At 36.6% G+C, this 9,445-nt stretch overlaps 1 protein-coding gene across 1 annotated transcript; it reads right to left on the reverse strand.

Annotated features, from left to right (window-relative positions):
- Positions 1–3,632: 3,632 nt before the first annotated feature.
- On the reverse strand, positions 3,633–6,366 carry LOC136851270 (uncharacterized). Its single transcript, XM_067125247.1, has 2 exons — positions 5,674–6,366; positions 3,633–4,615 (listed from the first exon to the last, which is right to left on the reverse strand). Exons 1-2 carry the CDS (start codon positions 5,804–5,806, stop codon positions 3,936–3,938), a joined length of 813 nt encoding a protein of 270 aa, XP_066981348.1. The 5' UTR covers positions 5,807–6,366; the 3' UTR covers positions 3,633–3,935.
- Between the last annotated feature and the right edge of the window lie 3,079 nt (positions 6,367–9,445).

The following is a 9,445-nucleotide window of genomic DNA, read 5'->3' on the forward strand; positions in this document are numbered from 1 at the left end:
ATGAAGACTTTAAAATCTTAACTCACCAATGACAAGTGACGGCCACTTCAGAGGGCCGATTAATAAAACAAATTTTCCCAAAGAAGCAAAACTATTTTATCTGATGTCGCAGCAACAGATGCCATGCACCTACCGAAATCTCTCTCTCTCTCTCTCTCTCTCTCTCTCTCTCTCTCTCTCTCTCTCTCTCTCTCTCTCGTGGTGGTTAAACCATCCCGCTTGGAAACTGATGTCCACATCGGGACTTCAAGAGTCATTTATTATCAGTGTAGGGTTCATTTATTTGTGTTATCTCGCTGTCTTGAAGACATTAGCGCTACACTATTGAGCATCTTCTGTCCAGAATCTAACGACCCTAAACTGGGAATCACAGGAAATCATTCAGAATGTCTCCTAGAGATTTCTTCTACAAAAGACAATGAAGATCATCCCTGAAATTCAGTTTTTGTTACTCTTTCGAGTGAACTGAAGGATAACTATTTTGTTGTTCGTCCATGTGCAACATAAATTTGTCTTACGTTTAAATAAAAAAAAGATATTTTGAATATAACATAATTGGTCGTAATTTTGTTACCATTATGAAAATTATTCCTAACGCAGGTGTTTGGAGAGAGAGAGAGAGAGAGAGAGAGAGAGAGAGAGAGAGAGAGAGAGAGAGACGCTCACACTTTCAGGAAAAACCTCACGCACTCGTCATGAGAGAGATAGAGCATATACTTTGCATTAGCTCCATTTGGAAAATCATTTATGCTGCCCAAAGGCTTCTAGCTCCACATGCAATACCGAATGGTTATTTGCTCTTTACTATTATGTGATTGAGCAAACTCTGAACAACAACACTCTCTCATTTATAGATGGAAGGCATGCTCTTTTATGTACACAACCGCCTCTGCATGCGTGTGATCAGATGTGTGCGTATGTTGCACACTTATTTACATATCAGCAAATACATAACTCTTAATTGTTACAATAACAAAGCAAGAATGAATCATAATGGTAAAAATATGATAACAGACTAACCAATCTCTCTAGCCTTGATATAATAAAGCAAATGTTAGCGCACAATAAACCTGTTTAATTTTAATGATGCTCTGCAGTAAGGATAAGAAAAAGAAAGTCAACCAAGACAATATTCACTCTTCCACCAATTCCCTTGAGAGTGATAGAGCAACATTATTTTGTTTTGTTGCCGTAGGATGTGGGCTTTTAAAAAGGATTCGCCGTGTAAACATAAACGTGCATCTGGGGACTATGTAATTTTTTTTTCGTCACTTTCAGACGCTCCAACTTAAGAATTGATCCATAGTTTTTCGCAGTTCTTAGCTTAAGGTAGCCTTTTCTTGTGGAAAGAAAATGCCCGATAAATCAGCTGATAATCCTTTATAAATTAAAATGATAATAATGACTTGGCAACATTACTGAATGGATGATGTTATCCCGAGGGGAGGTACTTCACAAACTAACTCCGACGACAGAGGAGACACTTACATACGAGCGCACATCTTCCTTGAATTAGAAAATAGTTATGATGAAACACACTGAATGGTATAATCGTTTGCCATAATGAATTGTGTTATTATTTAGCAATATAATATTGACCCATTTTAAGGACAAATCTCCATTACTCAACAGTGGTTCCGAAGTATCTTTTTCTCATTCATGTTACCGATTTGTACATCCTCTTGACTTGAGAGTTATTTGACAGTATTTGCATCTTTGTTGAAATTATTATTTTCTTTATTCTATTTCAACACTATCATTGTTTGATGAAATTTCGTTGTATGTTGTTGTGTAATGAAAGAAGTCAAAATGGAAGCTAAAATCGACAGGAAGGCAAGAATTGGGCAACAACATTTGTTCGTTTCAATTAGAACGACTTTGGTGGAATCAACCTTGACCACCTTATACATTTTTGGGCTTCCGAAATGTCCGTCATATTGAGACTGGAAAGTTGTATATTATAATGAACTATATATAAGCGAAAAAGCTAGCCTAGTCATTCTTTACTACGGAATACCGTTTATAAAGAAGAGGGAAGCCATTCGAACAAAGCAGACATGGTTGCGTGCCAGTGGACTCCCTCCGGCTTCCATATCACCACTCCTCCCCTTTATATTGACGGGAGGGAGGGGGATGGGGGAGGTTTTGTACCAGTGGGAAAGAGAGAGAGAGAGAACCGTTGTACATCCATGTACGTCACAGTGTGGGATGCACATACACACGGCATGACTTACATGCGTCCCTTCTGTGATGCTTCTTTTTCCCTCGTTGTTTCTAAGTGCATTGAAACTTTTATTGTCTTCCGTTCCCTTCGTTAGATACAACTCTTGAGCTATATATGAAGAAGGCTTTTCTCAACTCTCCTCCACAATTCTTCCTGGCCTAACCCCTTTCCCACTCTCCCTATCTCATATATATATATATATATATATATATATATATATATATATATATATATGTGTGTGTGTGTGTGTGTGTGTGTGTGTGTGTGTGTGTGTGTGTGTATGTATATATATATATAGTACGTGTGTGTGCGTGCAATGGGCTAGCAACCTTATCTCAACGGAACTGCTGAAAACTAGAATAACCCATTCAAATTAGATTTTATATATATATATATATATATATATATATATATATATATATATAGTATATATATATACACACACACATACACACACACATACACGCACACACACTCGACAGTACTATCGTTTTTGTCGTACTCTCTGACCCTACGAAGTACGAAGGGATTCTTCAGCTCCTCAAGGTTATTTGCGGCCTATCCGTCCCAACAGATACTTTCAAACTACTCAGAAAATACCTAGACTAATGTATACTTTACACACTTCGCACTGTATTTAAAGTTAATTCTCTGACAGCTGCTCGTGATAACTTAATTGATGATCCCATGCCCCATTTTCTTTCATCTCTCTCTCTTTATTGGTCCTTCAGATGTGTTCCGTTAGTATGCTTACATTTTTGGGTCAGTAATAATACTATCAGTAGTTGTGTATCTCTTGGCAATTGTCCAGTGTTCAACTCTTGACATTTGTCGTGGGGAATTACTAAATGTTTTTGGTGCCATAAGTTAAACTTTGTTAGGGAATTTTCCCTTTTATAACTAGCTCAATCCTAGGCCCATCTCGCTCTCCTGCTGCGTCGATTATAAATGACTTCGAATTTTCATACCGGAATTGGTGTCTAAAGGCGTATGCACATAAAGCAGTGCAGTATCAGTACCGTGTCAGTTCAGTGTCGCTGATATCCGTGACGCTTCAGTGACGTCTATGCACACATATCTTGGAAATCACTGATTTCCAAGATGGCAAAGTTTTCAGACGTGGAGTTGACAATGATTGCCATAATTCTTGATGAAGAGGAAAAGGCTGAGCATGTGAAGAAAAGAAAGTGGAAGAAAATAGAAAGTGAAGGAGGGTTGGGTACTCTGTACAAGGAATTAATTGAAGATGAAACAAAATTTTTCCAGTACTTTAGAATGTTCAACAACTGTTTCAACATATTGCTCAGTAAAGCAGAGGCTCACCTGAAGAAGCAAGACGCTCACTGGGGAAAGGCTGTAACACCGAGGGAACGATTAGCAGTTTGTCTGAGGTAAAATAATACAAATATTATGTAGTAGGCTAGTTACTGTAATTATCTACTCAAATCCACACTAGAGATTTTACTTAGAGACAAACAAAATATCTTAGGCATTTATTTTGCTACTAAGTGGCCTTTGTATGTTTAAAAAAAAAGGCTAAACTCTTATTTTTTGTGTTTCTCCATGTTGGTGATTTTTACAATGCTGTAAATTATAAACCATTACTTGCATATTAAAGAGTTAAGAATCCTGAAAATTTGAAGATTAGTTCTGCGAGGAATTTGTGCTGTTTGTAACTGCCGTGTAAGCAGATAGCTTTTGATGCTGATCTTCATATGTTGCTGTTGTGTGTTCTTGATATGTTTGAGGCTGATGTCCCGAAGGCTGTAGGCTCAGTTCTTCCTTCAAATGAATGTTGATTCATAAGCATCTGCATTTCATATTTCTGTACTGTGGCAAATATTTCAGATTTTGCTACATTCAAATAATAAGGTTTTAAAGTCTTCAAAGTTGGAGCAATGCCTGCTAGAAATGCATCAACAGGGTGTGGTGATGTGGAAGCGGTTTGATTTTCTTGTTTACTGATCAAGTACTCTAATAATTTTGCAGAAGGTGTTTGTTGGGGTGCCACTTCCTTTTTTGCTGATTTTCCCGTTGATGACTTTCCTGGAACTTCAAAGGTAGGCTTTGGTGAGGGCGATGGCTGTGTTTGCAAATCTTTACGTAGGTTTGCGAACAGTACTGTGGGTTCCCCTTCATCATCCGCAATGTGCTCTTCTTCGTCTTCATGTTGTTGTGCAACATCATCTTGATTGTTTTCTTCATCCTGTTGACTGACAATTTTCCCTTTGGTTTCCCTCTCGCACATATATTTCTTTAAGAAACTTAATTCCTCTGAAAACTTATAAAGTTTTATTTTCTTTGCATTCTGCCCACTCTTAGTAGAAATCCTCTTCAGAGATTTTCTGTAGTTGTCCTTTATGTTGGTCCATCTGCCCTTACATGCTGTACCTGAAGAAGAAAAAAAATGCTTTTTTTTTAAATAGGTTATATTTTTTTCTTCCAGGTACCTAGCTACGGGGGATTCTCTAAAAACAATTTCGTTCAGCTACCGCTTAGGGCATAGCACAGTGTACAAGACTGTCATGGACACTTGCAAGATAATAATAGAAACTCTCGTGAGTGAAATGTGAAATGCTGCCATATCCTACAACGGAGCTGTGGAGATCAGTTACTTATGACTTTTCTGCACTTTGGATTTATCCTAACTGTCTGGGAGCTTTGGACGGCAAACATTTTACTTCAGGCTCCCCCAAATAGTAGATCTCTGTACTTTTAACTATAAGAAGACGTTTTCAATTGTCATGTTGGCGCTTACTGATGCGCGTTACAATTTCATTGCTATTGATGTCGGTGCATATGGGAAGAACAGTGACGTTGGAAGCTGCAAATTCTAGTCTAGGCAAAGAACTTCAGCGATGCACATTATCTGTACCAGGGAAGGCTACATTGCCAGGCACAGGTACTGAAGCTCCATATGTAATGGTGGGTGACAAAGCCTTTCCTCTAAAAACTTATTTAATGCGACCATATTCGTGGCAAGATTTGGACACTTGTGTGTCATGCCAGAAGCGTTGTTGAAAACACGTTTGGCATTTTGGCTTAAAAAAAATTTAGAATATGTAACAGGAGAATTCAGGCAAAACCAGACAATGTAGGTCACATAATACTTTCTGCATAATTTCATAAAAAAAAATATGATGTAGACACATGCCCATATGAAATAAATGCAACAGTAAGTAAAACTACAGAAGCAAGACTTGAAAATCTTCCCATGCAGGGTGGAAATGCAACGAGAGATGCTTAACTGTAAGAGAACTGTACAAATATGACTTTAATTCAGAGGCAGGATCTGTGCCATTGCAATTTTCATGACTGCAAATTTGAAAATGACCCAAGTAAGAGAGAGAGGGAAAAAGCCTAACCATAAATTGATAGCTAGCTTACATATTTCATGCTACTAAAAATAAAGAATGTATTAACAACATCAATAAAAAAAAAGTACTTACCATCTACTTTCATTGCTTTTCCTATAACATTCCAAATTTCTTGTTTGAAACTGCTGTCCATATAATTTGGGTGCGACAATTCATACAGAACAGGATGATCTTGCACCAATTCAATAAGAAGTTGGTCATTCATTTTTCAAACTCACAACATGAGTCAGACGTCCGTGAAAAACTAAAAATCTATCGGTGGTGACGATACTCAACTTCACGGAACGGAGACGGAACTGACGCCGAGAGTCAAAACCATGGTCAAAACACAGTACTGCACCGGACATGTGTGGATGCGTCAGCCGAATTCAAAGTATCTATATTTTATAAAAACTGACACTGACGAACTAAGCGGACGCGGCAGTGATACTACACTGATGTTTATATGAATACGCCTTATGTTCTGATACCAAGCGCCGTCTAGGCTCTCGCACTGTCTTTGAAAATCTCTTAACATATTTATAAAGCTTCAAGTAATACGGATCTTTTTCTCCGTTACCATTTTATTTAATAATTATCCATATTACCATATTGGAGTTAATTATTTTGGGGTGTGGGTTTTGGGGGAGGGGGTAGGGATAGGGGAGTTTGTCGGCTGAGGGAAGAGGAAAGTTGCAGGTTGCCGCTTGGTAGAATAACCACAGGACTACGGCAGCTTGTGTGAAGCTGATTGTGGTGTTCGCTCCCAGTTGGTTGTTTAACTATGAGAGATTTTGGCCGAACACTTGAATTTTCTCCTTGAAGCCTGAATTCCTCCACACACACACACACACCCATAAATATATATATATTACTCTAAAAAGCGTTCGGACTTTTCTTGCGATTTCCGCCCGAGAAGTATATATTTTCCCCAATTTATCGTTCGTCTGGCAGCCTGTATTGTCTCGCTGTTCGGTACCATGAGTTTCTAAGGCACTTCAGTGATACACAAGCTATCACAAAGGACGTCTGTCATTGTATGCGCTCGTGCCCCATTCACGCTTTCGTCACCGCTACATTTGGCGCTCTTGCGCGCTAGCTAATGAATTATGGCTAAAACTTCCTTATCCTTGGTTAAGAAAGCAGAAATTGTGACCCTATGGAAAACTGGCAAGTCAATGTCAGCTATTGCAAGAGAGCTGGGAATCTCTAAAAGCACCGTCTCATTGTGGTGCAACCGCTCCAAGACAGGAGACCTTGATTCATCACTGAAGCGGAAGAAAGGCTCAGGGAGGCCACGAAAAACTACAAAAAGAACGGATAACATTTTAAAAAGGATTGTTATGGAACATCCATCAATGCCAGCCAAAATTTTGAAGTCTCAAAACCTGATCTGCTTAGGAACGTATCTGAACGGACCGTGCAACATCGATTGCAGAAAGACCTTGGTCTCCCATGTCGTGTTGCAGCAAAGCCACTCCTCACTAAGCCTATGAAAAAAGGATGGCTTTTTGCAGAAAATATTTGAAGTGGACTGAAAAGGATTGGGAAAGGGTAGTTTTTAGCGATGAATCTAACTTCCACATTATTCATAGCGCTGGCAAGAAAGTAAGGAGGCCCCAAGGATCTAACCGCTATGCATCAAAATACACAGTCAAGACTGTGAAACATCCAGCTTATGTGATGGTATGGGGATGTTTCAGCGGATATGGGGGTAGTGGGGATTATATTTTCTCCCAGAGAGCACGACAATGAATGGAGAGGTTTATGAAAATGTCTTGGAAAATGAATTAGTCCCTTACAAGGAACTTTTGGGCATGCGTGTATTTATGCAAGATGGAGCACCTTGCCACCGATTTCACAAGGTCACAAACCTTCTTAAGGAATTCAATATTCAGAAATTGGACTGGCCAGGCAATTCACCAGATTTAAACCCAATTGAAAATTGCTGGGCATACATGAAACGGAAACTGAAGGCACTAGCAGATGAGAAAACGTCCCTCCCAAATTGAAGGATGCCATCCGTAAGTTTTGGTTTGAAGACATGGATGCACAATATTTCAAAGATTTAGCACATTCAATGCCAAGAAGGTTAAAAGCTGTACTTAAAAATAATGGAGAAATGTCTAAGTATTGAAAAAATATAAGTGAACTAAAATTTTCCCTTTTATTTTCCTTTTTTATATCATTGCTATGATTTGTTTACAAATGTAGTGGGCGTTCGTTTTTTTTTTTTTGCATACTTGTTGTATATATATATATATATATATATATTATATATATATATATATATATATATATATTATGTTGAATTTTACCAATAAAATATATATATATATATATATTATATATATATATATATATATATATATATATATATATATATATATATATATATATATATATATATATATATATATATATATATATATATATATATTCATGATATTGCCTTGTATATATATATATATATATATATATATATATATATATATATATATATATATATATATTTTCATGATGTTGCCTTGTAATACGTATATCCTCCTATAATTTTGACATATTTACTTTTTTCATGTGTTATGTTTAATGATGATGATCGTTAAAGTGTCATATTTAGTTTGGCATCAGATCTCAAAATTACTAATGATATAGTAACTTAATAGCGTAATTTAGAATTGTCAATACAATTTTAATAGTAACGTAGTTAAGAACGAATATGTTTCTTGATAAAAGCGTAGTACTTGAACACGTGTGTGTGTGTGTCCAGGAAGGGCTTGTTTCATTTCAGTTGTCATCAGTTGAGATAAGAGGGAGCGCTTTGTTTTGGGTTAGTGATGACAGGTTTGCAAAACAAACGCCGATTCGTCCCATACGGGCTCAAGACGAGTGATTTCATGTTGTTACATGCATTGTTCGAGTCACGTACGCCACTTTGAGAGAAAGAATACGTGTCCTGATCAGTTACGTCATGTTTTGTAAGATTGCGTTCAAACCGTTTTGCTGGGATGACGTAACTTTCTTCTAGAAGCTTCTCCTTTGTATCTCGCACCCAAAATGCTTTAATGACGTCACTTCCCTGCTTCCAGAAGCTTCTTTAGTATCTCGCACCCAAAATGATTTAATGACATCATGTAATTGTTTCACGTGTTACTGGAATCCTAAAATTTGTTTCATTCTGATATCTGAGACCAGTTGGATTGGTTCTCTCTCTCTCTCTCTCTCTCTCGTTCTAAGCAAGAGATTACTTTTATGTATTGTGTGGTCACTTTTTAACATTAACTTTTGAGATCTGAATTTAGTAAAGTTATTTAGTTCGTAACGGCGCCTGGTAAAAAGTGTGTTTTGTGGTGACGCAGCTGCAGCAAGTGATTTACAGAGGTTTTCACAAGTTTGTGTAAGGTAACGTGAATTTTACTTATAATACCATGGTATGATAAGTTAGGAAATTTTGGCCAAGTGAAATCATTATTGATAAATCTTATGTGTATTTTTGTGTTTTTCTATTTACAGTCTCTTTGCATTTTCACATTTTTTATGTTTGTGATGTAACATTTATTTATATAGCATTTTAAATATTTCTTGGTGTAATTTAACATTGCATACATAATTTAACATTGCATACTTGATTTCATTTATTAAGATTTTCTTTTCAAATCTTGAGTAATTCTTGATAGTTTAAATTTTGCTTGATTAATTTAAATTCTTGATAAAGTTTTTGTGAATTAGTTTTGTTTCATAATTTAATTCAAGAATCAATTAAGTGTTTTGTTATTTTCAAGTAATAATAAATTTTTCAGATTGTGAATTCTAATTATAAACTTTGAATCTGAAAATAAATTTTTGTATTTAACATTTTTAGAAA

Source organism: Macrobrachium rosenbergii, chromosome 23 (genome assembly GCF_040412425.1).
Source record: "Macrobrachium rosenbergii isolate ZJJX-2024 chromosome 23, ASM4041242v1, whole genome shotgun sequence".
Taxonomy (NCBI): domain Eukaryota; kingdom Metazoa; phylum Arthropoda; class Malacostraca; order Decapoda; family Palaemonidae; genus Macrobrachium; species Macrobrachium rosenbergii.

What these genes read in the sequence shown, in the direction of transcription:
- LOC136851270 (XM_067125247.1), bottom strand. Translation starts at nt 5,806, where the DNA reads ATGAATGACCAACTTCTTATTGAATTGGTGCAAGATCATCCTGTTCTG. An exon ending in AAAAGCAATGAAAGTAGATG is followed by an intron (nt 4,616 to 5,673) that starts GTAAGTACTTTT and finishes TTTCTTCTTCAG; the next exon opens with GTACAGCATGTAAGGGCAGA.